This window comes from Vanellus vanellus (assembly GCF_965231255.1).
Source record: "Vanellus vanellus genome assembly, chromosome: Z".
Classification (NCBI taxonomy): domain Eukaryota; kingdom Metazoa; phylum Chordata; class Aves; order Charadriiformes; family Charadriidae; genus Vanellus; species Vanellus vanellus.
The window spans coordinates 57,109,633-57,131,622 of NC_138908.1; the positions used below are offsets into that span (position 1 = coordinate 57,109,633).

At 35.3% G+C, this 21,990-nt stretch overlaps 1 protein-coding gene across 1 annotated transcript in view; it reads left to right on the forward strand.

The window, feature by feature from the left end:
- Positions 1 to 21,990, forward strand: part of BRD10 (bromodomain containing 10) — a gene marked incomplete at its 5' end in the record, with an annotated part of 54,912 nt that overhangs the window by 24,473 nt on the left and 8,449 nt on the right. The window contains 3 exons of the mRNA XM_082497149.1: positions 1,685 to 1,761; positions 7,552 to 7,641; positions 21,471 to 21,586. Coding sequence (XP_082353275.1) covers positions 1,685 to 1,761; positions 7,552 to 7,641; positions 21,471 to 21,586 — 283 coding nt within the window. The remainder of the gene's footprint in view (positions 1 to 1,684; positions 1,762 to 7,551; positions 7,642 to 21,470; positions 21,587 to 21,990) is intronic.

Genomic DNA, 21,990 nt, shown 5'->3' on the forward strand with positions numbered 1-21,990 from the left:
CAGCTGATGCAGAAAATATTCAAGTAAATATTTGCTGAAAAGTATCTTGAAAATATGCAAATAAAATGAAAATTTTCATTTTAATCATATTCAAATCTTTCTTATTGTAAAGAAGCAAGACAGCCTAGCTGCCCCATGTTCTTAGCCCTTCATGTTCTTGCTAGATAACATTCTTTTACAGGGCTATAACAAGGAACTGCCATATGGCCAGACTTCTTTTTGAGTCAGTTTGTCAAAAACCTTGTATTAGATGTCTGCTTTAGTTCATTAGATGGACAGCACTGTTCTCAGTTGTAGCAATTATGTTTTCAATGCAGCTGGATTCATAAAATGTATAACAAAAATGCTGATTTTTTTGCCCATTGTCAAAACATTTGAGTCATAGTTCTAATAAACATGCTTCTCTGTTTTATCAGTTCTGTAATGTGAACTCTGAGAGTGTTTATTTTTGGTAGTTGAGGTGTCTTTAAATTTTGTTATGTCTTTAGTATGTGGAGTTTCAAATCTAGATCCTTCAAGCCTTGTGCCCTGTCTCTTAAGTGAGTTTTATTTCAGATTCAGGCAAGATGTTCAGGAAACTCACAGTGTAATACACTGAAAATAGGATAGTGTAATAAACTGAAAGTATAGATGCCTAGGCATCTATGAGTATGTGCATGTGTATGTACATTTACGTTTGCACACAAAAGCAAGCAGTTATTAGGAAAAAAAAAATGCAATTCCTGCCAATATTGCTGTTAATATAAATATCAAATCTGCCTGTGTTTGTGTTATTACCAAGTGCCTGTAATGATTCTATTTGATTTTTATTTTTTTTTAATGTGAGCACAGCAGTAATCTCAGAGTGATGGTTTTGGTCTGAATGAACAGGTCAAAAGTGGGCTGGTTTCAGTTTACCATGTGAATGTAGAAATAACCTTATAAGAAACTCCATTATCTTGTATATATGGCTTGGTGACGTAACTAGTTGATTTGAGAAATGTACATGACTTGTGAACTCTGATACTGTACGCAGTAAAACACTTGCCTTATCTTCAAGGAGTTTTTTAGTTACATCCATGTTCTTATATAGCATATTTGGGTGTGAAGGGTGTGAAGGGCATTGTAGGAAGGTGTTCGCTTTATTCTAAAACATTAGGTTTTGCCACAGCTGGAAAAAACAAATCAGTAAACTGATTTCATTGTAACTTCAGTATGTTCATTTGGGGATTTCTAGATATTGCTTGTGCTTTGAGGGTGTTTTTTACTATAAGATACAGAGGTCCCAGACCCTAATATGTGATTCACTTTACAGTGTCAGAGAGCAAATCTTGCAGGTAAGATGCTATATTTCTTGAGTTTGTGGCATAAGTTATGGATTTCACTCCTTTCAGAACAGAGCTGTGAATATTTCTTTTATGACTTAAATGTTTAGGTGGTATATTATGGGCATTATAGTGAGTTTGTTCTTTTTCCTTTTTTTTTTCCTTCCTCCCACCCCTTCCCCCCCCCCAACTGCCCTGTACAGATACCTGTAGTTTAATGTTTGCTTTTGCTGAGTCTAGTTCTGATTCATCATGTTTACGTGACTTACTGTCAGCTCTCTGTTAGTTATAGTTTAACTTTCAAGTCTGTATGTAATTTGGTTTTATTAATGAAGTACAACAAACAGCATTATGAAGCTTTTCTCTTTTAATCTTACAAGGAAAAAAATCGGTATGTAAAAAAGCAATCACAAAGAAGAAGAAGGGTGTCACAAAGTCTACCATACCAGAATTTCAGGTAAATTATTTTAATTTTTGTTTTAAGCACTTGAAATCTGAATGTCTATAAAATAAGTCCTTTAATTTCTGATGGAGACCTTGGAAATCCTAATGAAAGATTAATTTCCTTCTAGTTCAAAAGGTTTAATCTGATAGTGTTTTCAAAAAGGCGTTTCACTGTTTCTTGGTAGAGATTGTTTTAGCATTTTTTGTATGCAGCTTACACACTGTTTCGCAGTATTGTTTAAGATCCCAGACAAATCCCAGAACAAAACTTGTAAAAACTAGGAGTTGTTCATGGAATTTTTAAGGTAGATAAAATTTTCTGGGATAAAATTACCTGGGTTTTATATGAGGTCTGACACTGTGTTCATTGAATTAAAATCTAGCTTGATTTACTGAAAGACTTGCAAAAAAATAGTAGGCTCCTGTACTCATCTTGTTTGCAACTTTTACCCCTTATCTGCATATGAGCTTCAGACCAGAGAGCACTAAGGAAAGGGTGCTAATTATGATAATGTGGTTTTATGGTACTGTAGTAGCAGTGTTACAGTACTTCAGTGCTAAGTCACAGTTTATGTATGCATGCCTGCTTGGATTGAAGTTCTCCTTTGGCTATAAATTTTTCTTTGAGAGCAATCTGTGCTATTCTGAGCAATAGACCCACATTAAATCATGAAAATGCTTATACTGAATCCGTTTATTCTGTATAGCTGATGTGTTTCAGGTGGAGCTAGTAGAATCTCTGGTGATAAAATCAGTTAGTAACAGTCAATACTGAGAAAAGACTGATATTGAAGTGTACACTGACTTGTCTATATTCTAATGATAGTGACTATAATGTTTCCTAGCGGCTCCAAAAATAGCTATGATGTCTAAAAATTTTATTTTTCCCAGCACATTACCTGCATGCCATGAATGTACACAATTAGGTTAAAAATAATTTTTTGCAGTATTGAACTATTGCTTTTAAGTAGTCTGTCTAAAACATTATCTAAAACTTAGCCCAAATTTTTATCTAACTGTAGATGTACATTTCTAGCTAAGTATAAAAATAATGTTATTACATTTACCTATGTAAAATGTTAATTAAACTGTAACAAAATAATTCTGAGTCTTTTGATCAAAGCTACGCTTTATATCTGGTTTTAGGTGAAGCTAAGATTGGTTAGTATGAGCAGTTTTATCTTATTAGGGAACTTCTTAATTTAATCTGCCTTTTTCAAGAGGACAGGCAGGACTGGTATGAGTGTTAGAAGTGATTGCAAATATTAAAAAATTTACATTTGGAATACTACTAAGACTTTTAGAGCCTAGTAAAGTGTGTTTCAAGATACTCTGCTCCACATACATGGATGGCCAAACTTAATAAAATTCTGTAACCATTTGAAGGTGACAGTATCTTTTTTTAATATTTGCTAAGACAGCTTGAGTGTATACAGGCCATGTGAGGTATGCCAGGGAGGGTATAACTATAAGAATATTGCTGTTTGTGTCTAAACATGAGTTCTTTTGGAAAGAAAGTAAATAAATGAAAATTTGTAAGATATTTTATGTGCCTGCAGCCTGCACATGTTAAAAAACAAACAAAAAACCAACAAAAGCCATAAGGCACTTTATTTCTTAAGACTAGATCCTGTACTTAACTATAGATCCTCTACCTGAAAATCATAACTTGACATTAAAGCTGAGAAAATTAGTAGTAATATTTTTTTTATATGTATAGTGACCCAAATTATACATTAAAATAAATTATTTACAAAAAAAAATATCAGGACATAATGTACTACTTAATCCTAACATTTATAATCCCGTTTTTAAACAACCATTTGAGGAAACATACTGCACAGATTTTCTGCTCTCTATCATAGTTTGAATGTCATGGATAAAGCAGTAAAAGCATAGATAAATGAACACTGTCCTTCCTTGTATGTGATTTCAGACCTTATATTAATTTCTTAGCTCAAGACTGCTTTAAAAAAAAACCACACAAACAACACAACAAAAAACAAACCTAAAAGAAAAACAGATATAAATTAAATTCTCTTTACCATATAAAGCCACACAAAAAAGTCCTGTTTTTAATATTTTGAAAATGATTTGAGAAGTGAGTTTACAGATTTGTAGATCATAAGTTAGTTGGCTGTTGCTTATTTCCTTTTAAGAGAAATTTATTTCCAAGCTTATTATTACTGTTGCTCATTAATGTTTTAAAGAAATGACAAATCATTGCTGTACAGAAGAGACACTAATGTGTGGGTTTTGGGTTTTGTTTCCAGTTACAAAGTACATTTAGGTTTGGTAACAAGTGTTTTGTCTCAGTCTTTCCTCTTTTCCCCTCACGTATATACGCATAGCTATATCGACCTACATGTACAATAACTAAGGAAAAAAGGAATGCACACATTCTAAGGAACTGGGCTAACTTCAGTTCATCTGTTTAATTGTGTCTTAACAATTTCAATTTTACCAGCTATGGTCTGTATTAAATACAGATCTCAAAAGGGTGCTATCTGGACATTTTCCACATGGAGATGGCAGCAATAAAAGAGCAGATTCATGGGAAATAAAAGTATGGCTTACAATCATTATACCGATAACCTGAAGTTAAGCACCAAGACCCCACTGAAGTTAGTAAAAATTATGCTAAAAGATTGGCTGAAGTTAAGGGTGGCAAGGAGGGAGCATCAGTGATCTGGGGGATTACACTAGGTTTGTATTTATTAATAGATCCAAAGATTAGATTTGTTTTTATAATGATAAATAGTTAATTTTTAAGTTCCAAGAAATGGATCACAGGAAAGCACCAAGTTGGAATAGAACTTGATCCCCATGTCTTTCCTTACAAAAATCAGGGGAGATTTCCTGTCTTTGCTCCTTGAAGTTCTAGGAGTCAGTGAGGGTCTTTGAGAGATTACTGAGATGTGAGATTGCATCCTAACAGGAAGGCTGAACACCAAATTTGAAAATTTAGTGGAATACTGAATACCTGAAGCTGCCATTGTATTCAGTTGATTAACAGGATGCCTATTGTCTATGAAAATTAAGCTCATATGTAGTAAGTTCTGTGCTTGATGTGAAAATGTGTGTGTTGTAGTTAGCATGTACATAACTAATTACATGACTTGTACATTAATGGAAATAGTTACAACCTGAATCTTTAAGCCACCATGTAGTGTTCTAGAGAACAGGGACTCATCTTTCACTAGCTTTGATAAGTCACAAAGGAAACAGTTTTCCTCTTCAGATTCTTTTTCTCGTAACAGATGATTAAAAGGCATGTTCTTCGAGAGCAATATGTGAAAGTACCAGTGATCCATTGGAATGTGACAGAATGATTAGATTTATACTATTCTTTTTGCCTTCACATTAACTTACCTGTTAAAACACACCAAACAATTTAGAAAGACAGTGTTGTTTGCAGAAAATTTAATTGCTAAGTTCAGCCAGTTAACAACTATGAGCAAAGAACACTGAAACATGCATTAGAGTCTCAGTATGAGAAATAGCAGCTAGATTCCATATCAAAGTGATCATACAAAATACACTACTCTTTTTTTATTACTGTTCTTTTAATCTTTCCTTCAAAATGCTTGCTTCATTCTGTAAGGTGGGAAATGTTAACCAAGTGAGCGAAGTTTCAGAAATATCTTCTTCCCAATCAGTGTGGAGATATAGTATCTCATCTCAAATCCTACTGTGAATGAAGAAGTATAAATTTCTTCTTGAAACTTTTTATAGCAGTTTTCAGTACAGTATTGGAGTATTTCAAATACTAAACTCATTTTGACAGTAAATCCTCTAAGCTGAGCTGCTGTTACCTTCTTTGTTTTACCAGTGAGTAATTGACATACAGATACTAGCCTCAAATGTACATCTCTTCTGATGAAAATTAGGACGTAGAGATTTGATTACTCTTCCTTGTCATCCCCAGCCCCAAGACAACTAAACTGTATATATTTGCATTGTTTTTTCCCATTGACATAGTTTGGATTTTACACACTTTTGCACAATTTTGCAAATAGGATCCTTATGTCTCAAGTGACTGTTCTAAAAATTAGAAATAGGACTGGGACCTGTGAAAAGTTTGACTGCATTACTTGTCTGGGGACATATAGGAGCTTTTTGTGGTAAAGTGAAAGATAGAGTTGGTATTTCCAGGACAGCATTCAACTAACAACAGTGAAAATATCCTTCTTGCAAACTTGACTTTCTAGATTTGAGTTGCTAGAGAGAAATTCACCCACTTCTAGAAAATGAAGACAGTATCTTTCTTTGGTTCATAGTTCTGCTTTATCTTTGATCTATGGTACATCAAATTAAACATGTCTCTGAGGAGAAAATAAAAAGCAGTGCTAAAATTTAAAAACTGAATTGTCAGGTATATAGCCAAAGGAGTGGATTCAAATTGCATAGGGACAATCTTTATCCATGCCTTTATTGACTTTTGTCAAGGGCTTGATGTGACAAACTTTCACTTTTTTGTACAGTAATACACTGTCATAGATTTCTTTGCAGGCCAGATGGGAAAAGACAAGCCAGTATTTGGCTTCCAGTTTACATCTTATATATTTGGAACTTAAAGTGCAGGACAGACATGCATGTTGAACCTAGTAGAGTTACACATAGTAATACTATTTTCTCAGTTAAAAGAGAAACCTTTTGCAAGTTGATTTTACATACATTGTCTACAGCAAGACAGTGTCAATTTCCTTATTCTATTTTAAACTTGACAAATATGAACACTGTAAACTTCACTTTGAGTCACTGCAATTCCCAAAGCTCTGAAATATACACAAGTGTTATGAAAATAATGGCATGTATGCATTAGAGGTTTCTGAAATTTATGCGTTTTGCTAAGAGTGTCAGTTCTGCCTTTTAATAGTGAAAGAAAGTGTTTTTTTAATATGAATTTGTTGCAAATCTAAAACTGCATGTGTAATTGAAGTAAAAATATAGTATTATGAACTACTGATTTGGAAAAAAAATTAAAAATTAGCAGTTTCATGATAAAAGCATTTCTGTGTGGGTTTTTTTTTCTGTTTAGATTTGATTTTCTTAAACTATTGCAACGTGTTTTCAGTAGTAAGGAAAACATTTCCACCTGAGGGTGTTCGGAAAAAAGCAAGTCTTAACATACGATAACCTGAAAGAACCTAACAGCTTAGTAATTTCCAGGTTATTAAGTCTTTAATTACCCTAAATGATGGTAAGCCAAAGCGTACAGATTACTTTTGTTTGACAATTTTTTCAAGAAAATAGCATCCATATTCTGAAAGGAAAAATGTAAAAAGCTGTTTTCTAAAGACAAGAATAAGAAGAATATAATACTTTTTCAAAATATGGATAGGTGGGTATATTTGATAGACACGGGTAGGTTATCTTTCAGGAATACTCTGTGTAATTGTATAAAGTTATGTTCAGGAAAAAGTTGTAACAAATGTAATTATGTTATAACCACAGCATAGTCCAAAGCTAGTGCACTTTAATACAGCAGGGAGTTGTTTGGTACTCAAACCTGTTCCAACTCATTACTGTATTTGAGACAAATTTGGTAGTTGTCAGTCACAGAAGTTTTAAGAAAATACCTACATTTGACAGAGATATGGTTTATACCTGAAGAGTGAAGTATTTTCTAGCAGATTTTCGTCCTTTCAAAAAGTCATATTTTTTACGTTTCAAAATGCTGTAAGAAAATAAAAATCAAATGGGGGCACTGAGTAATAACGTGCTTTTAGATTTTATTTAACTTCATTGTACATCTTCCAAGTCCCACATTACCAAGTGTTTGTGTTCATTTGTTTTTTAGCTTATTTGCACTAATCTTGATGAACTCAGGGAATTAATCACAAAGATTGAGAATGAACTCAAAGATCTGGAGGACATTAAAAAGAAATCGGTATGTGACATTAAAAGCTTTCTCTTGTATGGGTATAAAACGGTGCCAGTTATTTGCTGAGGCCTGTTAAGTGAAGATTTTATGCCTGTTCAGTAACTGCATGAAGCTCATAAGGTTGATACCTGGAGACTATAATCTTAATCTTTTCTTGTATATAGTGCACTGTTCACAATGTTTTGATGATAAGTAAATTCAGTAACTGTGTTAACACTTTTCACTGCCAAAATAAAATGTGCATAGTGGTAATACCTTAAAAGGAGTAGTTCATTTCTATTAAACATGTGACCATTCTTCCCTGAGGATGAACTCTTCCCCAACAAGCAGTTACAGGATAGAGTTCTCATATCTCCCTATGCAGTGCTGATTAGATCTTCTTGTGAGCTGCCTTTTATGTTGCTTATTAGGATTCCTAACTTCTTTTGTTTGCAAGTAAGTTACTAAAATTGGCTTTGTTTAATTTTTATTCAAGTAGGTTGTACAGGAGAGCATGCTATGTGGCTTTTGGTCCCAGATTGAGGTACAAATTTTTTGATGTACACTGGATCACAGTCTATGCAGCTGAAAACCTCAAAAGAATAACAGTTAGACAAGAGAATCCAACATGTTTGATGTTTTGTAGGAGGTAGTGATTCTCATCAAGATGGTGGATGGTTTTAAATACATAAATAGTACTCATTTAAATGTCCCCCTACAACCAACTCTTATTCTTTTTCATTGCAGTTTTGTTTATTAAAACTTTGGTAGGCATTTCTGTGGCATTTCTGTGAATAGTAGTAGTTAAAAATGTTGCTCTTTCTATACCTTAGTAATTAGGCTGCTAATTTCCACGAATGCCTTTAGTCTCATGCAGAAACAATATATTCTTAAATTATTTAAATTGGGGAGAGAAATATGGTAGGTGAGAGGCGATGTAAATTAGGACTCTGAAAGACAAATTTCAGTGCAGACACATAGCATAATAGTTATTAAAATACCCAAAGGAATAAAAACAGGCTTAACTTGAAATTATTTTGTAGTTGCTAAATTGCAAATTGGTTTTATGATAAGGTTGTCAAGAGGTTATCAGAAAGGCTATGTCAATAATAGAAGAAAAATCCAAAAATGAGAGTACACATCAGTGTATCAATAATGTTAGTATAGGTGAGACTTTTAGTCTACTAGTAAAACCATACCAACAAGATTTCTTCAAGGGTAGACAAATGCTAAATATGTCATAATTGCTCTTTGAACTGAAATCTGATAATGTCATTATGTAAATAAGTTGCATGACTTCAGCAGGAATACTATGTTTAGTTCTAATCGCACCGTCTTAAAAGAACCAAACACTTAAGTACAGGGGAGTTAAGATACAACTCATTCAGCATTCAGAGGTAAGGACAATCTTTCTGTGTGCTTGCATAGTTCTGTCAGATCATGATTCTGGGTCTCTAAACACTTGTGTTGTTAGAAATTTTATGTAAAGAAAAAAGGCTAGGATTAATTGCTGAAGAAGTGAGTAGTAAAGTGAAGTATAGATTTTTAAAAAATAATTATCAGGCAAATTTCATATTCACTTTTAAAAAATACAAATAGATGTTCACTTAGATGAATAGTCAATAAACTTGACTTGCTAAAATGAGGTTTGACTTTGCAAGGGAAGTAATTAGAATTTAATTTTCTGTGTCTAACCCCATGTGCAGTTAGGTTAGATATCTTAAAAAACTGGGGGAAATGAAGATTTTCATTCTTCAGCTCTTACATAAATGACAGTGGCCATTTCAGAAGCATGGAAGAGAGTTTGTTTCAGCTTTTTTGAAGTGCCTAGTCTATTAAGTAAAACATTGTTTTAATTTGATGATGGAAATTTGACCTAATGTGAAAGCTTATTTTAATATAATGATATTCATTTTGACGCTGTTCTTGGACTTGTTTTTTGGTGTGAACCGAAGATGGTAGTGGTCTTACTACTTCATGGTAATTTTATTGATTTTTGTTTGCAATGGTGACCTAGGTGAAGCCATAGGAATCTTTCTTCTTCATGACTAACCTGCTCAGTAATTTCAGTTTTAGTAGTTGTTAGCACATGCTACTGAGAGGAACCCCAAAGGCAAACTTTAAAGCTGGTTAAGTACTAGCACACATTAGAAATAAAGCATGTATAATTTATATTAAGACTTTAAACTATAACCTTTTTCTTAGTCCTAACTGCCCTTAGTATCCTAGGAGACAATTCTACAGTACATAAAAAGAATTCCTTCTTCAGAACTTGGAAATACTGGAGGCTTTAATGAAAGAGCTGAGCTGTAAGATTTCTTGAACATGAGTAAACTTACTGTTTTCTCACATTTTTTGTAGGTAGTTGGACTGCTTGTATCTGACACTTTTCAGAACATCAGCTTGAGCTGACAAATGACATGAGAGATTTTTAGCCCAAACAAGTTTTGTTTGGCAAGTTAAAAGCAAATTAGAACAGGGTTATGCAATGGAAAGTCATGGGTAATTTTAAGGGTAGGCATTACTACCAGTTTCTCCTACAACAATGAGATAATAAACTTGTTGGAAAGGATTTTCTGTTTGGTTGATTAAAACAGTTTTGCTCTATACTCTTTTGTACACCTGCATTGTCTTTTGAATAAACTATGAGTAATATTTTTCCATTTAAAAAGTCTTGCGCTTTTGCTTGATTACTGATGAGTTTGTTGTAACAATGACGAGATTTGCCTTAGCGTCAGTTTGACATAGCTGTTTAGAGAGGAAAGTTGAATTTGACCTCAGTTCTTTAATTTTAAACAGAAGTTCAACTCAGTCTTAGTATTATGTCTTCCCTGACTTCTTTGGTCTTGAACTCTAGCCACAGTTCTGAAGTGAGGCTGCAATTTCACATATGCTTTCAACTGTCATAAACCAAAACGGCTGCCGGATAAGTAGTTCCTACTCTCTGTGTCTCTGACAGCTTATATTTTTTGTGTCACCCCATGAGAGAGGGTAGCAAAATTCCTTGTTCAGTTGCACAGTGAGAGAGTTAATCTGTGATAAACCTAACTACTTTTTTACTGATGCTGAGGTTTTTGTAACCCAGATCAGTTTTCTAGTGCAATTTATCATGCAGTTGCACAAATACCTGTGCTTGTGTTCTACAACAGTTTGAGGCGTCATTTTAAGGACAGAAAAGAAAGGGGCAAAAGAAAACGGGACTGCTTTTCACAGGAAAACTGCCACTTTGTGGCCAGTTGTACATGATATTACAATCAGGGGTGCTCTGAAATGTCTATTGCTTCAGCTACTAAACAGTTCCTCTCCTTACCACTTAATACATTTCAAGAGGCAGAGGACAGTATAAGTTAGTCAGATTCACTATTTATTTGAGTGCCTGACCCAGATATCAGAAATCAGGACATGCAGAAATCGGGACATGCAGAAAGTGGACTTGAAGGACTTGAGTCTAATGCCCCGTGCACTGTGTAGTGAAAGGATGGAGGGTGGCTCCCTAAGGAACGTCTAAGCTAGAATGTCTTCAAGCTTTGGTACTTTTCGTAGGACATGTGAAATGACATCCTTTCACTTTAAAGCAGTGTGACTAAAAAGTAGAGTAAAATTGAATTAATAGAAAAAAACATAGAATTTAGAGTAACAAGAATTAGATTCTAGTAAAAATTATGCCTGTTTTGTTGCTAATACTGGCATAGATAGATTTGGGGGAAGTTATGAGTGGTCAGTACACAATTATAAATCTGAAGTAAAACACATTGGCCAAAAATCCTGTTGAGATTTGATTGCATTTTTACCTCATGTTTGCTGAAATTTTACACTGTATATATAAGCATGGCAGTTCAGTTGAATGTGAGCTCTTAGAAATTTTCTATAACTAGCAAATTGATCAAGACATGCAAAGTAGCCTAATTCCACATCAAAACCTATTTGCAGCGGTATTCATGAAAAAATAATTTTGACAAACATATGTTGTAGTGAAGCATTTTGCCAGTATATTTAGGATAACCGTAAAGGCTTCTGTCTAATATACGAAATTTCTTTTATGAGAAGAGGTGGTAAAGTAGCACCTTCTATCCTGATCAGTATGCGAGATAACTCTCAGTTTCTGACATTTTGGATCCCATTTTTTCTTTTTATCTACTATGTCAGGTAAAATCAGTGGGAATTGCAGAGTGAATGGAAGCCTCTTTACTGCCTTTCAGATAATCAACTTCCCTTGTGATCTGAAGTGGTTGGGTTTTTGTGTGAAAGTGTTAATTAAGCTATTCTGTAGATCAGTTGTATGTATTTAGCTGTTGCATATCATAGCAGAACTTGATTATTTTCTTTTAATCCCTTCTTGCCATTGTGTAGTATGAAGCTGACAGGATTGCAGATACGTGTATCAAATAGTGAACTATGGGCTTTTTTGCAGATGTCATTGTGCAAGCTCACTTTGTAGTAAACATGTTTATTGTAAAATGAACTGCGTTTTGACAAGAAGACTTAATTCTAGACCCTGTCCTGATTATGTTAAAGTGTAGATTGTCTATGAGAGAACATAAACATTGAAAGATTCCTTGTTTACTGAAATGCAAGACTTTTGGCAGTGCCATTGGATTTGAATCATTCCCTGCAAGTCGGATTGGTAAGTGCATAGCTGTCTGAGGAGCAAGAAGGGAGGCTGGATCCCAGGATTCCCATAGTGAAGCTGACAAGGTTAAAAAGGATAAAGGGCAGTAGCTTCCTGAGAAGGAGACCACACTCTCCCTACAGGGAGAGAAAGTCAGTCAAAGGTGAGGGGAAGAAGAATTACTTAGTCAAAGGACACCAGCCAAGTTCACAACTAATTAGGGTTTGGAGAAAATGCATTGAAGGTTTTATTGTTTTGCAGAGATCTGTAACGCACTTATATTCTTGACTTAATAGTAAAAAAGGTAAAAACTTCCTTTATAAAGGTTTCGGGTTCTGCCATATTCTAATGTTATTCCTGAAGGTTTTAATTAGGCAGTTGTACTTCCCAAGACAGGTGTCTTTGTCTATCTTTGCAAGTGGATATATCTTTTAAGCAGGTGAGTCAGAAGGGCTGAAAGCAAACAGAGCTCTTTAACAGCTCTAAATCTATATCAGCTGCAAAAATATGTGTTTTGGAGTGCAACTGAAAATTCAGAGTTAAAAACCCACGGGTTAACATTAGAAGTATTTAGAACCTCAGATATAAATTCATTTGTAGGATACGGAAGCTATCCAAAGGAATATATTGGGCCATGATGGAACATAATATTTTCTGTGTCTGCTTTTTTTGAAATTCCAAGCAGGCTGCTGTTAAATTTGTTCATAGGAAGTGGCAGTACCTGAAGTAAGAGAAGAGACTGTTTTCAGGATTTTTATTGATTTGCTTCACTTAAAAGAAAAAAAAAGTTAATATATGGCAAAAGTCATGCAAAATGGCTTATTTACTAAATAAAAGTTTATAAAATAGTTCTTTGAGTAAAGAAGTGGGAAATATTGTCATATGTTTGAGAATGTTTGGTAGGGAAACTGTGTTTAGACAAGACTGTACAGGGACTTCCCAAGAATGCTCAGCAGAAATTCACGTAACCATCAAAAATAGACTAGGTAGGGCTTTTACTAATATTTTAGTGAATCAAACCTCAACTTTACAAACAATAAAGTGGAAAAACTTACTGTGTCTTCTCATTTGGGCTCTGTGGAAACTTAATTATTACTGGGTTAAATCTTCTTTACTTTTTAGCAGGAGGTGGACTTCCTTCTCCCCATTCCTCCTTCCTCTTCTCCTGACCTCTTCACCCCTCCCCAGTGAATTATGTACCATGCTTGAGACTTTTGCATGTAAGGAGTTTTTGGTTATACTTGTTTTCATTTGTATTACAATGTTTACATAAATGTATATGCAAACAAATAATACTACAATCTGAGAAATCTGTGTTTGGACACACATTTGCAGGTTTGAACTGCAGATGAAGACATCCTTATTCCAATAAATATTTAGGATAACAAAATTTAATAGACCTGCTTGAAGTGTTGCTGCTGAGGTGTTTTCTTTTAGTTTCAGCTTAGGTTCTGTGTTACTGTGCATATTCATCTGTAGCGTATCTAAGATACTTTCTTTTTCCATTCTTTGTCACAAAAACTTGAGTCGTACTTTAGTCACTTCCAAATAGTCTGTTATTGCTTCTCTCTGGCTTGTCGTCATCTTTTAAGAACAGTGATATGAGGCCAAAATGTTGAATTTTGAGTCTGAAATTTACACATTTGTATCCATGCAGTTTCCTGTACTCCTGAGGAGAGATTGAGCATGTGGAGCTTTTTGAATTCCAACCAGATATTTAGTTGTCAACCAGCTATTTAGTTGTATAATATGAATGAATAAAGCCAATTTGGGGCTTCAAATTGTGAAATCATCTCCACAGTAATTACTTTTTCGTCTCTCTGTTTCTTTTTTCTGCTCATCTCACTAGCTTTCCATATTTTTGTCCTAGTCTTCAGTTTTTTGTAGCTCCTTCAGTATCTCTTTTTCTATATATATTGTCTATTTTTTTGACACAACTCTTTTCTCTTTGCTTCCCATGATCTTTCATGCCTTTACTCATGTGGCTAGCTCTCCAATAAATGTTTGCTAAGAAGTTTTCCTTAACCCACTTTTATCAGGTACCTTTCTGCAATTCCAAATGTGAAAGTGTTGGATTCTGCATCAAAGATATTAATGTGTACTTCTACATTTAATCTGGAACATTTTTGTCATAGAGATACTACTGTATATTCAGAACATTTCACAGTGCTTTGAATTTTGGTCAGTTAGAATATTATGTTGAAAAAATTATTCAAGGCATTCCTGTCAGCACACAGTTATAACAAAACAGCTGATTTTAAGATTTTCAGCTAAGAATAGAGAAATACTTGTATATCCACAGTTAAGAATATGCAAAATTCAGCTATATGAAAGGGAGTTAAGTAAGATCCGTAATAGCTTAAAAGGTGCAGCTTTTTTGTAAATAGTTTAAGATATTGCATACACCCAGTTTCTTTATAAGTTACAGAAGTATAAGCTAGTTAATATCTTGAAGTTCTTCCAATGAAGAGTAAAATGTGATAGTTCGGTGCTAGATAATTTCACTGTTCTAGGTTATGTTCAAAAAGATAGTAAGATCATGCTGATAATAAACTTTTTTCTGTGTTTTTGTGTTTAATATCTTTAAAATAAATGTGGCAGATTAATCAATGCAGTGATGATCATGTAGTATTTTTGCCTAAAGAAAATTAGAACATGAGGCTAAATGAATGAAAAGTAACTTCATAGTAATGAACTAAATCATAAGATAAAGACACTCTTGGTAGCAAGATATTGCTTTTTTTTTTAACTTCATTTGTTTGCAATGTTTAATAAGAGAATATAAGATACCCTTTTACGATATAGCTTGTTGTGATCAGATATGTAGGTCATGGAAGTGCTAGCTGAAGTCTTTTAAAAAAAAAAAAAAGTGTGAGGGTTTATATTAGACATCTTTTCATTAGTTGCCAGTAAATGCTCGAAGATAAAATTGAGAAAGAGATGTCATGAGTAAATTTGTTTCATAATTTACTACAAGTTATTCTTCCTGACTATATTCAGTCCCAGTCTTCAAATAAAATCAGAGGTTAGCTGTTGATAGATACTTATAATATTCAGCATGATGTTGCTGAGGGTAAAATACATGATACTGACTTTCAGGAACTTCTACTGTAGACAATAACTCTAAGCATTTTCAAAATGAAAACACTTTCAATTATAGATGAGTTTGTATAATATGAATACATAATCTTATCATGCATTCTTTTTCAGTCGAAACTGCCATTTAAGTAAGTGTCTGAAATCCTAGTATTTGGCCCATAAATTGGTTAATAAGAACATTCAATATCAATCCATATCTGAATTGAAAAAATTATCAATCTCTTTTCTTTAGGTATCTGATGTCCAAAGCAGCTGCAGATCACCAACTCCCTCTCTGTGTGACATCACTAGAAAACCCTAGACTGGTGATGTCACACATACCACAGAACCCCGCTGCAGAATGGAGCAGGCCTATTAAGGGTAAGGTAAGTTTTCTCCCTCCACCACCACCCCTTTTCAACAATATTGCATGGTTTTATATGATTTCTATTTTTTCTTTATTTTATGTCCCTGGGATATAAAGTAAAGATTAAAGAAAATCTTATAAAACTGCATAATATTGTGGTTGTGTGTGTGTGTGTTTATTTAAAAACAAAACAAAAAAAAAATCCTCTACTATAAAGTTCAGTCCTTACCCCATATATCCATATCCTGGCTCCAGTCTGCTTTGGGGTTCCATGATGAGTATGCCAGAATAGTGTATGCTGGGGCATCACGGAGAGTGGAGTCAGCATTTCCTGGCTGCTCTGGATGTCAGAAACCTTATCTTAAAAGGTAAGTTTTCAGTTAAGAATGTGTTGAATGTCTCTCTCTGTTTATATGGAAACTTTCAGCACATTTCTAAAATGTACTTTTATCATGTTTGCATTTTTAAAATTTACTTGTAACTTAACACAGCTGAAAGTCATTTTATACTTGTCCTCTTTCTAGGCGTTCTTTCTCTTTCGTTCTGTTAATACCATACATTGTGTTTCCAAATGAAAATATTGTTTTGTTTGTCACTACCTTGAACAAGATGGTAACTAGAACTCAGATCTGAGGTATAGAAGCAGTGGTACTGGGAATGCGAATTTCAGACCACATAAGAACATAACTCAGTACCCACCCAAGTTAGGTACTGGATATTTCTATTTAAATAATCAGTTTTGGAATTAAGGCTTTTATTAAACTTAGAATTAGCTCAAGTAAATGGAAGGGGAACAGTTTCTTCACACATCTATTAAGAGCAAACTCTTCAGTGATAGAGAAAGACTGTTTTTACCTCTAAAGTACTGTCTTGGATTGATGTAGATGGATAATTTTAACTTTAGTTCATGTCTGCTAATAAAATCCTGCTGGATTTCATAAACACCAGAAGTCAGTGCATCCAGATCTCCATTTCTACAGGCACTTTGTTGACAAGAGGACTGAACTACAGGGCTGTAATAGCTATTCCTTTGTACTAACCCTGACATTCCACTAAACCACCACTCGTGGAATTTCCTGAACAGCTATATTTTGATTACTTTGAGTGGAACAGTCATGGCTGCTCTGCTGTGATCTGTTCCTTCTGTGCCATTAGATGTTGCATTCCATTTATTTGCTAATCCCATAACATGTCGGGTCATACTCAGAGGTTTTTATCTTTCATCGTAAGGAACCCTGCAGTCAGTGATTGAAAGTGACATTTGAAGGTCTCTCCACCTTGAAGCAGGACTATTGTCAGTGCCTCATAAAGTCATCCATAACCTGACTAGCTGAGTTCTGAAAACAAGAAAGAAAGAATATAGATTCAACAGCTTCTCTGCACAACCTGCTCTAATACTGTATGTTTCACATGAAAATATACCTTCTAAGGTCCAGCCTGAGCCTCCTAAGCTTCAGTTTGTAGCTGTTCTCCTGCATTATATCGTTCGATATTACCAAGAAGAGTTTGCAACACAGACATTTGTAAAGGCAAGTTTATTATCTGTAGAAATTAGTAGACAGCTGTTGTATGCTGAAGTAGGGAGTTAAGTCCTAGCTTTATCTGTTATTGAGTTGCTTTCCTTTTTTTTTTTTTTTTTCCTGGAAAAAACACAGGACTGTGTTAGAAAATGAACTTGCATAGGAAAGGCAATGCTGGATGGTGTAGTGGTGTATCTTAAGTGATAGACATCTTGGTTTATGTGCCTTTTTACTATTTTACTATTTAAGGAATAATAGCAGATCATTTGTATAACATCTCAGCTTTGCAGAAATCTTATGGTTTTGCACAGAAAACCAACTGAACCACAATAATTTAAAAAAGAAGGATCTTTTTTTTCCAGTCCTTTTTGGCCTATATTTGTTTCGTGTCCTGACTATTTCTGAGGAAAGAAAATTCTTCTCATGGCTTAAATTTGTGTATGTTTCCACTAACCAGTTTATTCTCAACTCCTAGACCCCAGTAAGAAAAATGAGTAACTGGGATACAGGGAAATAATTACTTTACTTTTTTTTTTTTTAATTATGTTGCTATAAGTTCTGCATTAAAATTATTTGGAATCAAATGTGGAGTTTTCCCGAGATTATATCCAGAGGACACTATTTTTGCTAAAAACTAGCTTTAGAATTTGGAGGGCAGAGGATTAGTTATTTTTTTGTTACAGTTATTACTTCAAGGTTTACTCAGTGGTCAGCTGATATTTATCTGGCTTGTAAATACTCTTTTTTTCTACTTAAGCCAAGACCTTAGCCTTATTTAAAGATAAGCAAGTCCCAGAAGTTAGTAATTTCTTGTTTTTACTCTGTAGTAATCACGGAATTACGGAGTTTTCAGAGTTGGAAGGGACCTCTAGAGATCATCTAGTCCAACTCCCCTGCTAAAGCAGGATTGCCTAGAGCACATTACTCAGGACTGCATCCAGGCGGGTCTTGAAAAACTCCAGAGAAGGGGACTCCACAACCTCCCTGGGCAGCCTGTTCCAGTGCTCTGTCACCCTCACCGTAAAGAAGTGTTTCCGTGTATTTGAACGGAACTTCCTGTGTTCTAATTTGTGCCCATTGCCCCTTGTCCTGTCACTGGGAACCATTGAAAAGAGCCTGGCTCCATCCTCCTTCAACCCACCCTTTAGATACTTGTAAGCATTATTAAGGTCTCCCCTCAGCCTTCTCTTCTCCAGGCTAAAGAGTCCCAGCTCTCTCAGCCTTTCCTCATAAGGGAGATGCTCCAATCACTTAATCATCTTTGTTGCCCTTTGCTGGACTCGCTCCAGCAGTTCCCTGTCCCTCTTGAACTGGGGAGCCCAAAACTGGACACAGTATTCCAGTTGTGGCCTCACCAGTGCAGAGTAGAGGGGGAGAATGACCTCCCTCGACCTACTGGCCACACTCTTCCCTATGCAGCCCAGGATTCCATTGGCCTTTTTGGCATCTAGGGCACATTGCTGGGTCATGGATAATTTCCTATCTACTAGGACCCCCAGATCCTTCTCCTCAGAGCTACTTCCCAGCAGGTCCACCCCTAACCTATACTGGTGCTTTACATTCTTCTGCCCCAGGTGCAGGACCTTGCACTTGGTTTTGTTGAACCTCATTAGGTTCTTCTCTGCCCAGCTCTCCAGCCTGTCCAGGTCACGCTGGATGGCAGCATGGCCCTCTGGGGTGTCAGCCACCCCACCCAGTTTGGTATCATCAGCGAACTTGCTGAGGATACACTCTGTCCCCTCATCCAGGTCATTAATGAATATATTAAACAAAATTGGACCAAGTATTGACCCCTGGGGGACACCACTGGTTACAGGCCTCCAGCTAGACTCTGTGCCGCTGATCACAACCCTCTGAGTTCTGTCCCACAGCCAACTCTCAATCCATCTCGCTGTCCCCTCATCTAGCCCATACTTCCTCAGCTTCCTAATAAGGATGTTATGGGAGACAGTGTCAAAAGCCTTGCTAAAGTCAAGGTAGATGACATCTACAACTCTCCCCTCATCCAGCCAACCAGTTATAACATCATAGAAAGCTATCAGATTGGTCAAGCATGATTTACCCTTGGTAAATCCATGTTGACCACTTCCAATAACTTCCTGTTCCTCAACGTGTTTAGAGATGACATCCAGAATGAGTCGCTCCATTACCTTCCTAGGGACAGAGGTGAGACTAACCGGTCTGTAGTTCCCTGGGTCCTCCTTCTTGCCTTTTTTGAAGATCGGAGTGATGTTGGCCTTCCTCCAGTCCTCAGGCACCTCTCCTGTTCTCCATGACCTTTCAAAGACGATGGAGAGTGGTCTAGCAATAACATCTGCCAGCTCCCTCAGCACTCACAGGTGCATCCTGTCAGGGCCCGTGGACTTATGAATGTCCAGCTTGGCCAAGTGGTCTCTGACACAGTCCTCCTCAACTGAGGGAAAATCTTCCTCTCTCCAGACTCCCTTGCCTCCAGAGTATGGGATTCATGAGGGACAGCTTTAGCAGTGAAGACCGGAGAAAAGAAGGCATTCAGTAACTCTGCCTTCTCTGTGTCTTCCACCACTAGGACACCTGTCTCATTCACCAGTGGGCCTACATTTTCCCTAGTCTTCCTTTTTCTATTGATATACTGAAAGAATCTCTTATTGTCTTTAACTGCAGTGGCCAAGCTGAGTTCTGATTGAGCTTGGCTTTTCTAAATTTCCCCCTACATAGCTTTGTTATATCTTGATAGTCCTCTACATTACAGTATATACAAAGGCTGTTTTCTTTTGCAGTGCTCAGTGGCAGGTTTTATGCTGCAGTGCATTACAAGTGTAAATATGACAGGCTATAAATGAAAGAAATTGGGACACAGTTTACTGTCTCATCTATGTGCTCAACACTAACCATTATGTGGTAATATGGCATTAAAATCTTTGCTTTTGTAAATTTAATTAAAGAATGAAGGAGTACCTATTTGTTTTGTTATGTAATGTGTACATTATTATTCATAAATAATAGATACCTGGTCTTCAAACGAGCATTCAACCTGACTGATCTGGCTGTATATTGGAGAGATCTGCTGAAATGTGTAGAAAGGAATTGTTCCAAAGTCCATAGAAAAATCATTATTTTAGATTGCTGAAAAGCAACTGTGTCAAGCTTTATCCAGCTTTTCCTGCACTACATTTCTTGGTGTGCTGGACCACAGGAAGTTGTGAACGATATAAGCGCTATCAAAAGCGAAATATGTATATGAAATAAATAAGTTCCCAAGTCTTGCTGCTTTTTATTGCAGAACCATAATGTCTTTACTGTCTTACATGCTCTCTGACAAGCCAAAAGATAAAATCCTCATCTGCATAAACCACACAGAATTAGTAGTGAGGCAGAAGTACTAGAGTATACCACTTCTCTTTTTGTACCTGTTACATATATATGCATTGTTCAGTCTTTTATGTAATACACTAGAGAATTAAGTTTTGGGAAGACATAAGGGGTATCTAAGAATGTTAAGAGATGTGTTTTGCAGCATTATGGCTGTCACGGTCGTGTTGTATATCTGTATATACATGCTACTTGTCATTTCCCAATGTCTTTTATCCTCTTTCAGCTTTTCCAGGTTAATTAAAACTTGAATTCTACATAGAAGACCATAAGATTACATATATCAGTTTGGAAAAGAAAACTATTTTTAATTATACATTTGAGTTAAAAGCTTAAAGCTTTTATGTTGGAAAACTGGTCTCTGCTGCATAGCCTGTTCCTTCATAAATGACCAATTTGCAAAATTTTTAAAAGACACTTTACCTAGAACTTTGAATAAAAGAAAAAAATAAGTGCAAAAACTGTAGTTTTTATCCCTGAAAATTGTAGTAAATTGTTTTTGTAAATAATATAAATTATATCACTTATGTTAAAAGAGATTATGGTAAGATTTTCTGTAGAAATTTTATCTCTAATTATTAAAAGGGTACATACATGGTTGGTTTCCCTGACTTGAATGGATTGCTACCTATGTTAGTTACTTATTTAAGTAATTTTAAATACATGATATGTTTGTAGGATTTTGCTTCAGTTTTAAGTTTGACCTGTAAAAAGTGAACATCCTTGCAGTATTGCTTTTTTAATTAGGACATTGTAGTACAAAAAGGTGAAAATATTAATGTCTTATATTGGTAGATATAACTGTGAAACTTACTAATATTTTCTTCCAGTTATTTTCCTCATGTGCTGTATTAGTGTACCAGGATGATTGTAGTACTAACACAATATAAAAAGCTATGCAATGATAAATAAATGGTATTTATGTTTGCAGGGAAGATGGTACCACCGGAAGCAAGCAGTAAAGGAATTGCATGGTACGTTGATACGACTGCTTAATGAACTGTTACCATGGGAACCAAAGTTAATGAAAGCATTTCAAAGAAACAGGTAATTAGCTGCTCTTTCTTTAACAATAGTGCATGGGATGGAAAACAGAACAAAATTCACCTTTTAAAAACTGATCAATAAGTTGGGTTCTCAAATAAATTAAATGAAAATACTTTTGAGGAGAGCAGCGGGGCACTGGCAGTGCTTTAGTTGGAAGAATTACTTTATGTCTGTAAATACAGTTGAGTTTAACCCCCTAATACTTGTTTTTCCTCTAAATGCTCTAGAATCCTTAAGCATGCCTATCAATAGTTGTATCACAAGGCAGCTAGGATTTGTATTGCTGTTTATTTGGGTAAGAGCTGCTGAAAACCTGTACCTAGAAAACTAGACTAGGGCTTCTTAGAATACTTTGACACGCTACTTAGTGTCTAAAGCTACCTAATTTGTTTGTTAATGGATTC